The sequence below is a fragment of the Gekko japonicus genome, unplaced genomic scaffold (assembly GCF_001447785.1).
Source record: "Gekko japonicus isolate JY-2015 unplaced genomic scaffold, Gekko_japonicus_V1.1 scaffold1853, whole genome shotgun sequence".
NCBI classification, from domain to species: Eukaryota; Metazoa; Chordata; class Lepidosauria; order Squamata; family Gekkonidae; genus Gekko; species Gekko japonicus.
Genome location: NW_015171559.1, coordinates 94174 through 113715, shown reverse-complemented (window position 1 = coordinate 113715; position 19542 = coordinate 94174). Strand labels below are relative to the sequence as shown.

At 44.0% G+C, this 19542-nt stretch overlaps 1 protein-coding gene across 3 annotated transcripts in view; it reads left to right on the top strand.

The window, feature by feature from the left end:
• The window catches only part of ATF7IP (activating transcription factor 7 interacting protein), a 133174-nt gene that overhangs the window by 93153 nt on the left and 20479 nt on the right, over positions 1-19542 (top strand). For all 3 annotated transcript variants that reach the window (XM_015419724.1, XM_015419726.1, XM_015419727.1), the window contains exons 8-9: positions 2016-2104; positions 7419-8075. In XM_015419724.1, the coding sequence (XP_015275210.1) occupies positions 2016-2104; positions 7419-8075 (746 nt within the window). The remainder of the gene's footprint in view (positions 1-2015; positions 2105-7418; positions 8076-19542) is intronic.

Below are 19542 nucleotides of genomic sequence, written 5' to 3'. Positions count from 1 at the left end.
GCTAGTGACAACATCTTCTATCATGAAAGATGGCCTTTTTGGTTGCTATTACATTGGCAAAAAGGGTGCGTGACCTCTGCGCTTTCCACTCTGACCCACCTTATACTATCTTCCATAAGGAGAAGGTGGTACTCTGTCCAGATCCCACATTTCTACCAAAGGTAGAACTTTTTTTCAGCTATCCCATCCTACGCTTCTGCCTACATTCTGTTTGGAACCTACTGATGACAGTCAACAATCACTGCATACCCCAGATGTTCTCAGGGCATTATCCTTCTACCTTTCCAGGACTTGACCGTTCCAATGGGATCCTCCCTTGTTTGTGGCTTACGGCAATCCCCATAAGGGCTGCAGGATTTCCCTCCAGCGATTGGCAAACTGGGTGACATCTGTTTTCACAGCTCCCGCCCATCCAGCGGTTCGAAAGCCTTAACAACTTGCGAGTAGATGAATGGGTACCTGCCTTAGAAGGCAGGGAGCACCCTCTTCCATTGGGAGGTAAGGTGGGACTCTGGCAGTGGCGGAGCGGAGCGCAATGGCAGCAGGCGAGGTGGCGAGCGGAAATAAAGAAAGACGTAACATCGAGCGGTGGTGCGGAGGTGGAGCCAGGAAGCATAAAGACCCAGCGGCGCAGGCGCGGCGGAGCCTGAGGGACGGAGCTGCGCCGATGCGGTCGGCGCAACGAATGGGCCCGTCAACTCCAGAAGACCACCGAGAAGTCTGAAAGGAAAAAAGGATGGGAGAGACCGAGCTGAAGCCGGGAGCCGAGCCAAGACAAGCCGAGGAAAACACCAACTGAATCCCACTGGGTGCTGGTAGGCAATCCCGCCCCAATGATGTATGTGCCCATAGTTAGGGATAATAAAACTATGTAAGCCGCTCAGAGACCCCAAGGGAGGGGTTCGAGCGGGATATAAGCTGAATGAAATAAATAAATAAATACTTGTACTGCAGTTATGTGGTCATCACATTCGATTTTTGTGACACTTTATGTCCTCAATATCGGAGCTCGGTGAGCTGCGTCTTGGACAGTTGGTGCTGAGGTCCATCTTCCATTGATGCTTGCATTGATCCATCCATTCAGGTAGTCCCCTGCAGATAAAATTGCATATGCTCTCATGTTTATCTGTTGTCCTTGCTTGTCAGCACCCGCCATCCATCTATTGTAGCTCGCTAATCCCCAAGTGTGGAAGTTCACAGAGACCACAACGAAGATAAACAGGTTGCTTACCTGTAATTGATGATCTTCGAGTAGACATCTGTGCAGTCACACTTGCCGACCCAATCATCCTCACTGCTGGCATCTCTCATTCACTTAGTTTATGGGACTTACCGGTAGCAACTGGAAAGAACTGGGTGGGAGGGTGCTTTCTCCTTGTTCCAGGCATGCACAGTCGATGCCTGCTCCCTAGAGCACAGGAGAAAAGCACACCAAAATGCCAGAGGCTAGCTCTTGTAGTTCTCTGAAGTCGAGTTTGAGCCCAGGCACCAGACCCAAGTGTGAGACTACACAGATGGCCACTTGAAGATTATCAGTTATAGGAGCAACCTATTTTTTTTTTTAATTTGATTATGGTCTCAGTTTTTTTTTACCCTCTTTACTTATGCTGTCTGTAAATAGTTAGTCTTAGAAAACTTGAGCAAACTTTAAGTTAGGAATATAGTTCCCTTAGAAGATAGAATGTTCCACCTGTGGAAACCTCCAAACTGACGAGGAGGAGGGAGCATGGAGACAGGGAGATGCAACTTTGTCCTTGCCTCCAAAGCTGATGAGAGAAACACCCAGCAATCAAGGATCCCTTCCATACCTCCAATGCGGACATAACTAAGTCGGATGTTCTGTTATTTTCAAAGCCAGGAGTAGTTCCTGTACTATATTTTTTAGGAACTCAGGACTCCTTGTTACACATAAATATGAAGAACTCAGCACTCTGATGACATAAGACTCTGGAATAAGTTTTTCTGTGGTTGCTGCAGCTTGATTGGTACTGCTAATGCAAATCTTTATTCCATAGAAATGCTGGCACAGTGAGACAGATGCTAGAGTCCAAGAGGAATACAGGTGACAGCACACCAACCACTTTTCAGACATCTGTGAATACAGGTAAAAGACTCATTTCCACTTCAGAAGTGTATTTAACTTTTTCCTGTACAAGTGTGTGTATATGTTTAAAAAGCAAATTATATTGTTATTGCCAAGTAGTATCCTTATGCACATAAGAGGCCAGGCTCTCTCCTGTTGAAACCCAAGGCTGGCACTGGATAATAATGAGAGTTAATAGAGCAGCCCTAACCTGGATGGCCCAGGCTAGCCCAGTCTCATTGGGTCTTGGAAGCTAAGCAAGGTTGGCCCTGATTAGTACTTGGATGGGATACCACAAAAGAAGTCCAGGGTTGTGATGCAGAGACAGGCAATGGCAAACCACCTCTGAACATCCCTTGCCTTGAAAACCCTATGGGGTCACCATAAGTCAGCTGTGATTTGACAGCAGTTTCCACCACCAGTAGAGCAAAGAGTGTAGAGTAGTGTTCCTGTGCAGATTCCTTCTACTAATTACTTCTAGTTTTTTTTATTATTTCTTTTGTTATTCAGCCATTGTAGTGAACACAAAGTTCTTTGTCTTCTGTTCTGTTACAGAATGTTAAGACTTTTGTTCCTCTGCATTCCTCCACACCGCTTTCTACTAGGCTTGCATAACCGTGCACTTGGGGGACTGGCTCAGAGTGGGGGCCTAATACAGTTCTTTTTATCTTCTTTTTGTTGATGAGCGTTGCTTCCTAACTTGCTGGAAGGAAGATCCACAAACATAATTTCCCTCTCAGATTTCCTCTTATCCCTTACTCTGATATATAGTTCTGTTTCTCAACCTTACTTCCCTCTTCATCTGTGTTAATCCTTTCCTACTTTCACTGCCAGGGCACAGCACCCATTAGTGCCATGAATATAACACATCCAACCTAGTACTCTTATTTCTTAACACAGGCATGCTGATTTCATTATGTCATATACTCCCTGCATGCAGTGTGTATGTTAAGTGCTGTCAGATTGCCTCCGATTTATGGCAACCCTATTCATGACTTCCAAAAACATCCTATCATTGACAGCCTTGCTCAGTTCTTGCAAACTGAAGCCTGTGGCTTCCTTTATTGAGTCAGTCCATCTCATGTTGGGTCTTCCTTTCCTACTGCCTTCAACTTTTCCTAGCATTATTGTCTTTTCCAGTGAATTTTCTCTTCTCATGATGTCTGACCCAAAGTACAATAGCCCAAGTTTCATCATTTTAGCTTCTAGGTGGAATTCAGGGTTTGATGTAGAACCCGCCACATATTTGTATTTTTGGCAGTCTATGGTATCTGCACTTTCCTTCACCACATTTCAAATGACTCCGTTTTCTTTCTGTCAGCTTTCTTCATTGCCCATCTTTCGTATCTGTACATATCAATGGGGAATACCATATCTTGATATTGGCCGCCATCCTTACACTTAAAATATTTTTTCTTACTCCTTAATGGCTGCCCTTCCAAGTCTCAGTTTCCTCCTGATTTCTTGTTTGCAATCTCTCTTTTAGTTGATGATCGAGCCAAGGAATAGAAAATTTTTATCAGTTTCAATTTCTTTATTGTCAACCGTAAAGTAAAGTAGTCTTCTGTCTACTTGATGTTCAGCTGTAAATACTACTTTGGCACTTTCTCCATTAACCTTCATAATTAGTAATTTCAAGTCTGCTATTTTCTGCTAGTAATATGGTGTCATCTGTGTATCTCAAATTTGTGATGTTCCTTCCACCAATTTTTATTCCACCTTCATCTAAACCTAATCCAGGTTTTGTTATGATGTGTTCTGTATATAAATTGAAGATGTGGGGAGAAAAAAATACAACCTTGATTGACATCTTAACCAACTGGAAACTATTTTGTTTATGTTCTGTCCTACCAGTAGCCATAGTATAGGTAATAGTATAGATTATGCATCAAAACAATCATAAGTTGTAACACAAACATTTCTTTCAAAGCCTGTTATAGCTTTTCATGATGCATACAGGGCGAAAGCTTTGGTGTAATATATAAAACACAAACTGATTTTCTTCTGAAATTCTTTGGTATGATTTGGTAACCAGTGTTAATTCGAAGTATGATCTCTAGTGCCTCTTTTCTGAATACAACTTGAACATCTGGCATTTCTTGTTCCATATATGGTTGAGGGTCTGTTGTAACATTTTGAGCCTGATGCTTGCACAAGAAATTAATGCAATGGCTTGATAGTTGCTGCAATCTTCAACACCTCCTTTTCAGATCGGGAATGTAGACTGAGCGTTTCCAGTCTGTGAGCCGTTGTTTCATTTTCCATACTTGTTGGCATATTCTTGTTAATATTTTTATGGACTCACTTTCTGTAGCTATAGCTCTGATATTCCTTCTAGTCCTGGTGATTTGTTTCTTTCAATAGCTTTAAGTGGTGCTTTCACTTTGTTTTCTAAAATTGCAGGTTCTTCATCAAAAGATTCTTCTTTGAGGGGATGTCATCCTTCCATGTCTTCTGTACATTTCGTCATTGTTTCCATCATTTCTTTATTTTGTCCTGATCAGTTAATGTATTTCCATATTGATCTTTCAGCAACCCTAGCCTATGGGTTGAATTTCCCTTTGAATTCTTGGATCTTGTGGAACTGGACTCTTGTTCTTCCTTTTTTATTCTTCTGTTTCTTTACACTGGTTATTATAATAGTCCTCTTTGTTTCTGTGGACAAATCACTGAAAAGCTGCGTTAAGAATTCTGACTTGATTTCTGTTACCTTTACTTTTGCTCCTTATCTGTCTGTAACAGTTTTAAGAGTTTCATCAGTCATCCATCAAGGCTTTTCACTTCTTTTGGCTACAGGAATAGCCTTTGCTCATTCTTCCTTAAAATATCTTTGATTTCAACCTCCAGTTCTTCTGATTCACATTGACCTGACCTTAGTAATGCAAATCTGTTCATTACATGGTCTGTATAATCTTTGAGAATGTTGTTTAGATTATACTTTGGCACTATAGGTTTTTTAGTGTTTTCTTTCATCCTTATTCTAATTTTTGATATTAACAATTCGTGGTCTGTACCACAACTCGGCTGCTTGTCTTGTTTTAACAGAGAAAATAGAGCTTCTGCATCTTCTGCTTCTGATTATGTAATCTGTTTAATTTCTGTATTGGCCATCTGGTGACATCCATGTATACAATTAGTCTGTTCAGTTGCCTGAAGCATTTGTTTTGCAGTGAACAAATTGTTGGCTTCACAAAATTCTGAGTTGCTCTCCTGCTTCCTTTCACAATCCTAGTTCAAATTTTCTGACTATATTTGATTCTACTTTGCTTCCTGCTTTTGTGTTACAGTCACCTATGATTATCAGTACTTCTTTAAGTGTATAATCAGTTTCTTTTTGGACACTTTCACAAAAGCTTTCAGTTTCTTCCTCTTCAACATCTGAAGTTGGGGCAGGCATAGATTTAAGTGGTTATCTTGATAAGGCTGTTCATGAAGTGTGGTTGATATTACTCAGTCAGACATAGCATTATAGCCCCTGAATGCTTGTGCTATGTATTACCTCATTATTAGAGCAAAACTGTTGCTTCTGAGTATTTCATTTTCAGAGTAAAACACTTTGTAATTTTCTCACTGAAAATGTCCTATGTACGCTAGTTCACTCAAACCCAGAATTAGTGTTTAAACATTCCATTTCTAGTTTTTTTTAGCTTACCTTGATTTCATACTTCTTGCATTTCATGTTTCTATTATTTGTGTAATGCAATGGCAACCGAATGTCCTTTCAGCTTTAATTCCATTGTGTCACTAAGAACAACACTATTCGTAGTTGTCTGCTCTTTCCCCAGTAGCTAATTGGGTGCCTTTCCAACTTTGGAGTCTTGTCTTCTAGTACTGTATCTTCTTTCACTTTGGATTATCTCATCATAAGGTTTCCGAGCTATAAGAAGTGGTTTACCATTGTCTTCTTCTGTGCACTACTAACTAGGGTTTGCTCAGTTGTTGCTGCCATTGTTTATGAAAGATCCTCTGCCAGTGTCACCTTCCACTACTGCTGCTGCCCAGTAGCTACTCTTCAAGGAGTCCTCTGCCCCCATCACCATTAGAACTGGCAGTTCTCTTCTGCTGATGTGACCACTGATTCCTGAATGGATACATCTTAGCCTGGTGTCTCAGCTTTCCCAGTTCCTTGAATGACGCTGCTAGGATTTTAGAGCTCTTGATAGAGTCTAAAATCCTGTCAGTATTGCTCACAGTTTCACTGGCACACTCAAACCCCCTCTCCATGTTAAGGTGTGCATCCAAGAGAGAGATGCATGTAATAATAGGTGATAAAATGGAGTTTCAATAACTTCAGTGTAGGCTCTTCTGGGATGCAGACTTTTCTGCTTATTAAGAACTCTGAGAACAGTTCCTTAAATAGAAGAGTAACACACCTTTTAATCTCTTATACTTTTTAAATACAGATAGATCTGAAAATGTATTTTAAAGTGCAATAGCGTTCTACCTGTAAGTGGTTATTTTGCTGCAGAGTACAGTAAAGAGATTTATATTTTCTTAACCTTCAGGTACTTAATTCAATTTGGTTTGTGTTATTTTCCCCTCTTTTCATTTACAGTAAAGACCTACAATTATGAAAAGTATGGTATCGCTACATTTTTTAATATGGATTGTTAGTGTAAATGCCAAACATCCAAGTAGCCTACATTTTATTTGTCTGTTGTTCCCAGTAATGTGTTAATAAAATGATTGTTACCATGAGAATTCCAAATTGCTGGCATGGATCCTGTTTTGCATGAGAGAGCGGCATTTCTGGAAGCAATCTTTCTGACCTCGTGCCTCTCAAAATGAAGGCCCCATGTGGTGTTGCAGCCGTAGGAACAGCAAAGGTTGCAAAATGAGGATTTGCAGTGGGAGAGGGAGAATCAGTGAAAATCACCCCCAGTGGCGGAAAGCCTTCTGTCTTTGGCAATCAAGCTGCTGTCTCTTCATTTCCACTGGAATTTTACTTTCTGTTCTTAATATCAATGGGAAACCATATTTTAATTCAGTGTTGTGGCATACTTTGTGTGGTGTAGTGATTGAGTAATATCTGGAAACCCAGGTTCAGATCCCCACTTATGCCATGTAAGCTCGCTGGGTGACCTTGGGCCAGGCCACACTCAGTCTAACCTACCTGACATGGTTGTTGTGAGGTTGAAATGGAGGAATGATGGAAGCAGCTTTGGGTCCCCATTGGAGACAAAGCTGGGGTATAAATAAATAAAATAGTACTCAAAGTGCCGATTATCGTGATGAATTAATTCTGCTGGTTTCAGTTTCATGCCCCTGTATTAAATAAAATAGCTTACTTGGCATAGTATGTTAACAGTGATTTATCTTTTGTTCTACTTTGTAGTGTCTGCTCCTAATCTTGCAACTCCACAGACAGCAGCCAGTGGACATCCCAAGCCACAGACTCCAGCCACTTCCACACCTTTGACTTCTGGTTCCTTGACAACAACAGTTCTTCCCGCAGCAAATACAGCAACAGTAGTTGGCACTAGCCAAGTGGCCGGTGGCAGCACACAGCCTGTGTCTGTTTCGCTACAGTCCTTGCCAGTAATACTGCATGTACCTGTTGCAATGTCCTCTCAGCCTCAGCTCCTGCAAAGCCATACTGGTACCTTGGTTACTAACCAGCAGTCTGGAAGTGTCGGATTTATACCTGTGCAAAGTCAATCTAATGTTGGCAACCTAAGCAAGACTTCATTAACACTGTCATCTGCTAATTCAGTAAAACCAAACAACAGCCCTTCTGTACCCAGCTCTAGCATTCAGAGGAACTCTCCAGCCAGTGCTGGTTGCTCAATAGGGACAACTCTGGCAGTACAGGCTGTCTCAACAGCACATCCAGTTGCACAAGCCACAAGGACTACGTTGGCTACTGTGACTACATCAGGGGTGTATACTCCCCCTACCAGCAATAGGAGTTCCATACAAATGAAGATCCCTCTGACAGCCTTCAGCAGTACTGCTCCTTCTGAAATAAGCACCCCAGTGGCACCTAGAGTTGGTAAGTTATGTTTTCCCGCTATGATAGAGAACCAGTATACAAGGAGGGAATTTGGATGCTTCATATTGGAATGCTTTTCCCCATGCATAACTGTCAAAGTGATGCATTACTTTTCACTTGTCAGTGCAGCTAAATAAGGACACTTCACTTTTAACTTGCTCTGTTTACAAAATGAGCATCAGTCTGTGTTTAAGATTACTATTTGCCAGCAAACAGAATTTAGTGAATATTGGAAGAATTAGAATGCTATGATAATCCAGCCTCTGCAATAACCTTGCAAAAAATACAATTCCACATCATGTTTCTAGCCATTTTAAGCCCTTTTATTTATTTTAGGAATATTTATACCCCACCTTACCTCTTAGCCCAGGTCAGCCCAATCTTGTCAGATCTCAAATGCTAAAGGTTAGTATTTGGGTGGGTGACCTCCAAGGAATATCAGGGCATGACACAGAGGCAGGCAATGGCAAACCACCTCTGAATGTCTTTTGCCTTGAAAACCCTACAGGGTCGCCATAAGTCAACCATGACTTCACAGCACTTTCCTCTGCCACCACCTTACCTCTTGGCTCAAGGTGGCCTTTAAAAAAGCCCTGATTGCTACCATGCAGTTCTTAAAGGGATGTAAGATTTCAAGATATACTAGAGCTATGGGGGGTGGGGGTGGTTCAAGGACTACGGTAGTGGGCTTTATGTAATATTCTGTCTTCCCAGACCTGAAAACTGAGCAAAAATTAGATAAAATGAGTTTTATAACATTTAAATTGTGTTTTAAAATTTATTTTATAATTTCAGATACAATCTTCTGTTTTAAAAATCTGGTTTAAAATGAAATCTGGACTTAATGCAACATATAATGTTTATGATCCACTTAATACCCTTTTATGAAATTCTGAAAGGCTAGTTTTCTTTTTAAACCCCCCCCCCCCCCCCAAGAAATACCATTTCTTCAGTCATCATGCAGGGCCATGGTTGACATGTTATGACTTAATATTGGGGACTGTCAAGGCACCTCAGGTGTCATCCATGGATCCATCTTGTTCACCTCTTACGTTTGACAATGATCTGATACACTTAGCTTTGTCACAGATAGTGCTGCAAATGTAATAAAATGCAAGGTACAAATGAAATAATAATGAAGGACTAAATCATATAACGTCATTGAATACTTGCATAATGTATCTGTTAACAAAAAAATTAAATATTCAGGCATGGAGAAAAATGATGAAACACCAGGATAATTCTGTAACCAATGTTTTGTTTTCACTTCACTGAAGGAGCTAAGCTAATGAATTGTAGACTGTTTTGTACAATTTTGGGGAAATTATTGCTGTTAACTGTTTGAACAAGATCATGACATCTCAACCAAAGTATTCAATGTTGTCTTGAAATATAGAAGAAATGTTCAGTACCTGAAATCTATATTTCTGTAGTTTAGGATAAACTTGAAAGATTGCTGTTACATCGCTGATACTACTAGAAACTTGGAAGGAATTTTAGCGATATTGAGAAAAGAAATACCTAATAACAAAGTTAAATTTTGGGAAGCACAGAAATGAATGGGTCAAGCATTAACTCTGCTGTCTTTTCTTGCTAGTATTCTCAACCCAAAGTACAAAAAAAATATGTGTAAGTGCAGAAGATGCTGCTGCTGTGATATGGCATTTAATCATCAGTCATAGCAGCCGTAATAAAATTTAGCACTGGCAATGATTGATTCAAGCAGTACATGTTAGTCACACATATTATTTTAAAAGAAAGTTGCCCTCAACACCTGGACCTAGCAGTTTGGATCCTCAGACTGCAGGTACCCTTGTACTCATGGTTCATAGGATTTAACCAAGAGTTCCTTCATTGCTGAAACCTGTTTTGCACAAATGTTTTATTCAAAGTTAAGGAATAGTGTGGGAATTGATGAAAGGAAACAAACTTTTACTTCTGCTCCAGTCTGAGTAAAAATTAAAGTAGTGAGGATGAGAACAACTAAGTTTAGATGCTTGAAGGACAACTCAAACAACCTACATATATTTCAGCATTTTCATTCCACTTTCTCCCCAACTGGAGCCCAAAGTTGCTTATGAAATATGAAAAAAACAAGTAATACAGTATACTATATCTTGGACTAGTCCTAGATCCGCTAGCCAAATCTACTTGGGGTTTTGGGCTGCAAGCCATTGGTTAAAAGCTAAGGGCCAAAAGCTCTTTGACTCTTGCCCCTCAGGCTGGTGCCAGAGGCTTGCATCTCCAGCCACACCCTGGGTAAATACTTGCAACTAGATAAGGAACAGAAGCTCAACCCGTATCGTATTCATCTGCCATGCTTTGTGGTTTATGTGTATCACACAAATGGGCTTTGTACTCTCACAGAGCCTTGATTTGAAAATCTTTAAATCTGACTTTTAGCACAAAATTGACACTTGTATCTAGTGTGATAAGTTTATAAAACAGGCCCATCAAAATTGGACCCCTTGTTTGAAGGTTACCCTTGTGGGAGAGGGCCCTGATGGTGTCCCAGGAATTGCTTCTCCATTGCAGAATGCTCCAGCCTCACCACCTTGTCAGTGGCCTCGCAAACGACAATTTTGCTTTGAAGTCTTCTTTAAAGGCCAACAAGCCAAAGCAAGGTCAGCTTACAGTTGTACCAATTGCTTCAGTACAAAGCACCAAATCAGCTACTGTGGCTTCCTTTACTGCTCTGCCAGTGTCATCAATGACTGCACCAGTCTTGGAGATTGTGCCATCAAGAATCCTATTGCCCTTGTTGCCTGCAGCAGAGACCTCCCCAATTCAGAGCAGCAATTTGAAGACGCTCTGGATAGATTTTTTTTTGTCTATGCTCTCTGGTTCTGCCTTGGTCTCTTCCAGATCGATCAGCATCCTCAGCCCTATACCAGAGGCCTAGTTTTTGGCCATTGACTAGTCATTACTTTAGACGCTTTTCTACTGCTGTTACCTCCATCATTTACAGCCACCTCTCCACCAGTGCAACCTTTCCATCACTTGCCCCTATTATCATCAACACTGTCTATGGCTCAGGAGTCATCTTTGTGGTCGTGCAGAAGGCTTTCGGTGCCCTGCAGTTCTAGGCAGATGCATGGTACCTCTCAATGGGATTCCAGAGCTTCTGACAAGGCTTCCGATTCATCAACTTCCAGTGCCATTTTGGACCAGTATTCTCTACTAAAGGAATTAACCTATACTCTGAACAAATAACTCATATGGCTGTGGCGCTGGAAGATTATATTCTAGTTAGGAAGTAGACCTGTCTTTGGCATTCTGTACTCACACTTGTACTCACCAGTTTCTGTACCAGTGATACCTCATCATACAGGCAGTGTTGAAGCATCAACTCTCCTACCCATCCCCATTCAACCTCCTGCCCTCTTTACTGGTCAGAGGTGAATGGGAGCTTTGACAGCTCCTAGGGAAGTTTCAACTGATCCGTGATTCAGTTTGGTGGAGAGTGAGAGAAAATACTCTATAATTATATATAAAAGCTGAATGGTGGTGGCACTTCTCTAGAACATTCCACACGCTCCGGAATTGGTTGGCGCCCTGGTGTGTCACTCAGAATCTGTCCGTATCCACTGGCTGCATTGCTTGAGTCTCGCCTCCAACATTCTAAAACAGTTTGCTGTTCCTCTCCCCCCCATAGCCAGTCAGAACAGAGAGGTTATTTGCATATGCAGCCTCATTGGCCTTTGACTCGGAACACAGAGGTTGTTTGCATATGCGACTTGATTGGCTTTTGCCTCTAACATTCTAAACAGTTTGCTGTTCTGAGGTAAAATCTGTCCAATCTCCAGGTGGGGGCTGGACATCACTCAGAATTACAACCGCTTTCCAGATGGCAGAGATCAGTTCCCCTGGAGAAAATGGTGGGCTCTGTGTCCTTATATGCTGCTGAGGTGGCCCCCATATGACAGCCAATGTGATGTAGCAGTCAGGGCTTCAGAGCACGGGAGAGGCTGCAGGTGCGTGGGGAGTGGAAAGCTGAAGAGTGAGGGGAAAATAAAGATAGGTTGATGATTGGCTGGGGCAGGAGATAGGGTTGCCAACTCCAGGTGGGAAATTCCTGGAGATGTGAGGGATGGAGCCTGGAGAGGGTGAGGTTTCAGGAGGCGTGGGACCTTGGACAGGTACAAAGCCATAGACTCCACCCTCCAAACCAGCCATTCCCTTCTGGGGAACCATCGTTGCCAATCTCCAGGCGAGGGCTGGCGATTACTCAAAATTACAACTGTTCTTTCGGTAGCAGAGATCAGTTCCTCTGTAGAAAATGGTGGACTCAGTGTCATTACACCCCGCTGAGGTCACCACAGCAAATTGACACTGAGTGTCCAAGGCCGGGGCACCCGCCCAGAGCCTCTTTCTAGAGCTCGTTGTATTTATTTCCACAACAAGCCTTTTTCTTAGTACTCTATAAAGGTTTCTAATGTGCTTGGATGTTGTTGGAGCAGAGGCTGGTTTCAGACACGTATCCTTGATTAGCTTCAGTAGAGTCAGAATCAGCATTTCCTGTGGTTAAATATTTCTCCAGGCTTTGATCACCTCCCTAAGGATGTCAAACAGAATGCTGTGGTCTTTTGCAATGAAGTCCTGTGCCTCCCTTGGCAACAGCTGGCAACCTCAGAACAGATAGCAGACTGTAGCTCCCACTGTATTTCTCTGCAGCTTGAGACAAGGGAATAGGCTGAAGACTTGTGCTTTGAAGAAGAGAGTTGCCTCAGCAGAAAGACCAGTGAGACATTCAAGAGAATTCAGAAGCTAAGATTGACAGCCTGGCCCATGAGCTTTACTCCATTTGTATTCACGTAGCAAAATCGATGTTCTTAGAATCCTTCTAGATGAGAGGTCCCCGACATAGTGCCCATGGGCTCCTGCTGACACCTTTCCTGAAGCTTGCCAAGCATTTTTAGAAAGTGGGTGCAGCTGGGTGGAGCTTTTGCCCCACAGAGCTTCAGATTGGCCATCGAAGAGCTAATTGGCTGTGCAGGGTTTTTCGGGGTTTTCTTTCTTTATTTATTTTATTTATTTTTATATTTGTATCCCGCCCTCCCAATGGCTCAGGGCGGCTAACATGCGGCAAAGCCGGGTTGAATAGATAAAATACAATAGAATAAATAACATTAAAACCACAATAAAACCCATACAATAATCAAGGTGCTCTGATCTTCCTATGTAAATCACCCAAGATGGGAAACAATAAACCCAATTCGGCGGCCAGCTGTCTCAATAGCGGGGTCTCCCGCAGCGCTGTTCTATGCACTTCTGCCAGGCAATGCTTGCCCCCCATGATAGGGGCAGACGATGAAGCACTACCATGGTGGTGGGATAGTGGCGGCGGCGGCTCCTACTCAAAAGCCTGGCGGAAGAGCTCCATCTTACAGGCCCTGCAGAACTGCACAAGGTCCTGCAGGGCCCGGATCTCTTCTGGGAGCTTGTTCCACCAGGTAGGAGCCGCCACTGAAAATGCCCCGGCCCTAGTAGGGGCAAACTTAGCCTCTTGGGGGCCTGGAACTTCCAGGACATGGAGGCTCCCCGATCGTAGTACTCTTGGGGGAACATACGGGGAGAGGCGGTCCTTCAGGTAAGCCGGCCCCTGGCCATTTAGGGCTTTAAAGGTAAGAACCAGCACTTTGAAGCGAACCCGGTATGCTATTGGCAGCCAGTGCAGCGCTTGCAGCCCAGGCTGGATGTGGTCTCACCTAGAGAGGCCCATCAACAGCTTGGCCGCAGCATTCTGCACTAGCTGCAGCTTCCAGATTTGCGACAGAGGCAGCCCTAAGTAGAGAGTGTTACAGTAGTCAAGCCTCGAGGTGACTGTTGTATGGATCACAGTGGCCAGGTCTTCACAGTCAAGGTAGGGGACCAACTGCCGAGCCAGCCACAGATGGTAAAAGGCCGCCCTGGCAGTGGTTGCCACCTGGGCCTCCATCGTTAACTAGGAGTCCAGGAGCACCCCCAAACTCCTAACCTCCCACACAGGCAACAACGGCACCCCGTTGAAGGCCGGGAGAGGGCGCCCCAGACCGGTCCAACTCAGGCCCAGGACCTCTGTCTTTGCCGGGTTTAATTTCAACCGACTCAGTCTGAGCCAACCAGCCACAGCTTGCAACGCCCGATGAAGGTCATCGGGACCAGAGTCCGACTGGCCGCCTAACATCAGATAGAGCTGGGTATCATCAGCATATTGATGACACCCAAGCCCACACCTCCGGGCAATCTGGGCGAGGGGGCGCATATAGATGTTAAACAACATAGGGGACAACACAGCTCCCTGGAGCACCCCACACTCAAGGGGGTGCCTTCGGGACCGCTGGTCCCCAGTCGCCACTCTCTGTCCTGGACCTTGAAGAAAAGAGGCAAACCATTGAAGAGCAAGCCCCTGAATCCCCACGTCGGCGAGGCGGTGGGCCAGCAACTGGTGGTCGACCGTGTCAAACGCAGCCAACAGATCTAACAACACCACCTCAATCCAGATGCTTACGGAGATCGTCTGTCAGGGCGACCAGCACCGTCACTGTCCCATGGCCCGGGCGAAAGCCGGACTGGAAGGAATCGAGGACGGAAGCCTCATCCAGATAGCCCTGTAGCTGTGATGCCACCGCCCTCTCATGAAGTTTGCCCAAATAGGGCAAATTGGAAACCGGGTGATAGTTGGCCAATTCGGCCGGGTCCAGAGATGGCTTTTTTAAGAGAGGGTGGACCATTACTTCCTTAAGTGCTCTGGGGAACCGTCCCTCAGCGAGGGACTTGTTGGCAATCTCCCGCAGTGCACCTCGAAACCCCTCGTGGTCCGCTTTAATAAGCCAGGAGGGGCACGGATCCAGGTCGCATGTGGTTGGGCGCACCGATACGAGCAACCTGTCAGCTTCCTCCAGGCTGAGTAGGTCAAAACTCACTAAACCCGGCACCAAAGATGTGCAAGGGGCCTCAAGTTCCCTAACTGTTACAATTGTGGCGGGGAGGTCACGGTGGAGAGCCAAGACTTTATCTGCGAAATAGCTCGCAAATGCCTCGCAGCCTAAGTCCAATTCCCTAGCATTTTGTCTGCCCTGGGGCAGAGCTGTCAAAGACCGAATTACATTATATAATTGGGCCGGGTGTGAGCTGTCAGATGCAATCGAGGTTGCATAGAACTCTTTCTTTGCGGCCTTGACTGCCATCTCATAGGATCCTATAGGATGTTTTTGACACTTCGTCGCGAGCACGGCACCATGCTTTGGCAGCGGCAGCCACCACCACAGCACAAGCATCTTCACTGTGTGACTGAGGTTGTATGCCCAAAAATATTTTTTCAAGGCATCCTGTTAAACAGAGCTGCTGCCTGCAATGATGAAGCAATAGTATTAGGGTTATGCATGACCTCACTCCTTTACATTTTGTGGCTGGCTTTGCCTCTTGTGGTAGCCACCTTATGGTTGTGCCCACTATTTTGTGTCAAAATTCCAAAGGTGCCTGCAGGCTCAAAAAGTTTAGGGATCCTTGTTCTAGATACAGAAGGCCACCTGAGCTACATAAGGCTACTCTTATTTTCACAAGCTGTTCTCAATAAACAAGTCATCTTCCTCCCCAGAGCCTGCCTATTTTCACATCCTGATCCAGTTTGGTGTAGTGGTTAAGTGCACAAACTCTAATCTGGGAGAACCGGGTTTGATTCCCCACTCCTCCACTCGCAGCTGCTGGATGACCTTGGGCAAGCCATAGTTCTGTCAGAGGTGTTCTTGGAAAAGAGCAGTTTCTGTCAGAGTTCTCTCAGACCCACCTACCTCACAGGGTGTCTGTTGTTGGGAGGGGAAGGGAAAGGAGTTTGTAAGCCACTCTGAGATTCCCTTGGGTAGTGAAGGGCAGCGTATAAATCCAATCTCCTCCTCTCTTTCTCCTCCTCCTCCTCCTCCGCAGCAGCCTGAACATTATGGTTCAGTTTTCTTTCCATCCATGTTGCGGGAGATGACAACACTTGAGCAGTGCACTCAGTTATTAGGGCACAATAACATACAAACAGGTGCTCAACAACTGATACCAGTATCCCATCTTTTAATGTTGGTGTTTTCCAGACATTGACTTCCTCACCATCCTTTTGGTGGTCACCTGTCTTTTGGAGATGCTTTCTTTTGCAGCTGGTTAGGATGCCTGTGCCTTCCCTCATATCCCCCTTGTAACCAAAGTCAAAAAGAAGATAGTGATGTGGCACAGACAGTCACACATTTTGGTTCACAAGAGTCCTGCAGCTGTCCTGCAACTGCTACGCCAACTTGTCTAAGATGCCAGATTTGCCATCTCAACACCACAACAGGATCCTCAATCTGGTCACACTGTACCTTATGTCCTGAAGGATTCAACCTCCCCAAAAAGCAACTAGAGAGAGGTCTTAATGTGTGGGAGGACTTTACCACATGGGTGGCATCCGTCTACCACTGCATTGAGTTCCATCCTAGAGTACATAGTTCACTTTTGATCTCTAGGATTGTACACTCATCTCTTAAGGGTCATATGGTTGTTACAGGTGCTGCTTACCTTCTCCTGCATGGCTGTTAGCTGTTTATTGGACCACTAGTGAACTAGTTCCTTAGGGGCCATGTTCAATGTTATCCTCTGGTTCAGTCACCAATCCTAGAATGGGACCTACAGGTTGTCCTTACCCAACTCACAGATATTTTTTTTGAACCACTGGATACCTGTGACTTGCACAGGAGCAGACTGGCCGTTCAGGCCACTGAGAAAGCCCTGCTGCACAGAGACTCCTTGGGGCTGTGCCTCCCTGCCAGGATCACCTCAGCCTCAAGCAAGACGCAGGGGCAACCTGCCACAAGCCAATGACCATTGCCCTGCAAGGGATGAGATGGAGGGGCCAAGCCTTGCTCATACACATGGTGCAATGAGGGACAAGTACAGCCTTGTGTGTGCAGTGCAACACAGGCACAGCTGTTCTTAGTCAGTTGTGCAGCATGGAGAGGGACAGGCCTGGCCTTGCTCACTCAGCATGGCTAGGGATGGGCCTGGTTCATTTGTCTCCCCCCCCCCCCGGGCATTTCCCAGGGCTTTTTTTTCTTCCCCATCCACCCCTGGGCTTGTGTTTCCTTAGTTTTGAAGTGGTGGTTTTAGTTGCTGTCTGTTCAACCAGGAGGGTCTCTGAACTCTCTGCCCGATGGTCCCTCTGCGTTCAAAGTTCCACAGGGACAAAGTACTATGTCCAGATGCTTTCTTTCTGCCAAAGATTGTGTCAACTTTCCATCTCAGACAAGATCCTTCATAACTTTTTTTCTTACCATCCTTGTAACTAGAGTGGGCTTTACACTCCTTGGATGAAAGAAGGACCCTTTCCTTCTTACATCCACAGTCCTGCTGCCTTCTTCCGACAATATACAGACTTCTTTTCATGCTACTCAGGCCATAAGAAAGGCCAGTGTATCCTCACAGAGTTTAGTCACTGGATCTCTCAGGTCCTCAAGGTGTGCTATGAGCTGATTAAGGCACTGTCAGGAACAGCTTCACCAGAGCTGTTGCTGCCTACATCTTCAGCAGATGGATTCCTCTTTCTAAACTCTGCAGAGCAGCTGCCAGGGTTCAGCTTTTCATTTTCATGAGGCATGATGTCCTGGATGCTAGAGCAGACACATCCTTAAGTTAAGTTGTCCTAAATTCTTTGTTTTCTTAAAATTCTTATACCCCCTGCAGGTAGATCAGCTAGCTAGTATAATCAGTGTAATGTACAGATGATAAAGTAAAAGCAGGTTGCTTACCTGTAACTGTTGATCTTCAAATGATTATCTAGGTATTCATACAACCTGCTCACCTTCCCCACAAGAGTTGCCTTTAACTTGCTGTGGTGTACATTTACATTTTGGATGGAAGTGAACTGAAAGTCATGACTCCTCCCATTTTTGATCATGGGCATTATTGTTTTTAACAGTAAAAAAGTTGATAATAGGAGAAATTTATAGTATATTCAGTGATGATACATAAAAAATGCCCCATTCAGTTTTAAATCAATATAATCTGTATTCATAGCAACTAATTAACATGCACTGTTACTTAAGAATTATCGAACTTCCAAGACCTCTAGGTGGCTTACAATAAAATCAAGACAATCAAACTAGAAAAAGTAGTTTTTGCCAGTTTGGTGTAGTGGCTAAGTATGTGGACTCTTAATCTGGGAGAACCAGGTTTGATTCCCCCTCCACTTGCAGCTGCTGGGTGACCTTGGGCAAGCCATAGTTCTGTTAGAGCCATTCTTGAAAAAGAGCAGTTTCTGTCAGACCTCTCTCAGCCCCACCTACTTCACAGGGTGTCTGTTGTGGGGAGGGGAAGGGAAAGGAGTTTGTAAGCCGCTCGTTTGGGTACTGAAGGGCGGGGTATAAATCCAATCTCCTCCTCCTCTTCTTCCTCCTCTTCTTCTTCCTCCTCCTCCTCTTCAATCAGTAAATGCCATAGATCACCATCTTAAAATATGATTTTAGGCTTAAAATTCTTCCATATCAAAATAATTTTTCTGTGCAACCTAAGTGAAGGAGCCATAAAATTCCTGTTGAATGTGTATTCCACACCTTCATTGCTGCCACCCAAAATACCCTGTCACATCGTGCCATCTGTCACACTTCCAGTGATGGGGCATAAGAAAACCCCATGAGGATGATATGAATACATGGCAAAGATCATATGGTGGAGGTGGTCATTGCATAGCTCAGGCTTTAATGATCAAAAATAGCTATGAATTGAGTTCAGAGACCAATTGGGAGCTGATGTAGCTCTTGCACAATTGGAGTCCTATGTCCAAAGTAGTTGACCTGTCCTACCAGGATGTCACCTGAATTTTGGGCCAACTGTAGATTAATATGGACATTGTTCAAGGGCAGTCGCATGTACTGTTTTAGTAAGTAGTTCAATCTGGAGGCTGCCTGGGTGCATGCAGCTTTGGCAGGATCCCCTGATCAAGGAAAAGATGCAATCAGAAAGTAGTACAACTGCAAAGTGTCCTTAATATTTATCATTTTTTCAAGTTAATTCATACTTTCCCATCTTCTGTTCTGGGAACCTGACTACGCAATGTTTCCTTTAAACTCCACAGTGTTCTGAGCAAAAATTCTACCTCGTGAGCAAAAAACCCCGCTAATAGCATTAAAGTGAGCACATCTACATTTGACTATTGCATAAATTAGATTTAGATTAGTTTTTAGATTATTTCCATAACTTTGTAAAACTCTTAAGAATGATTCCTTTTAAACTATATTTTAATGCTAATTTAAACATTATAAGAGAAAAACAATCTCTTCAAAATTTTTTTACAGAAAATGTCCTCTATGGGGGGGGGGGTAGTCTAGGCCTTCAGAGAACAGGTCTGCCCACCCCTTTCCACTGTATTGGTAGACCTAGCATCCAGAGAACAGGTCTACTCTCCCCTTTCCTCTATATTGGCAAACCTGGCCTCCAGAAGACAGGCCTACCCACTCTTTCCCCCTATATT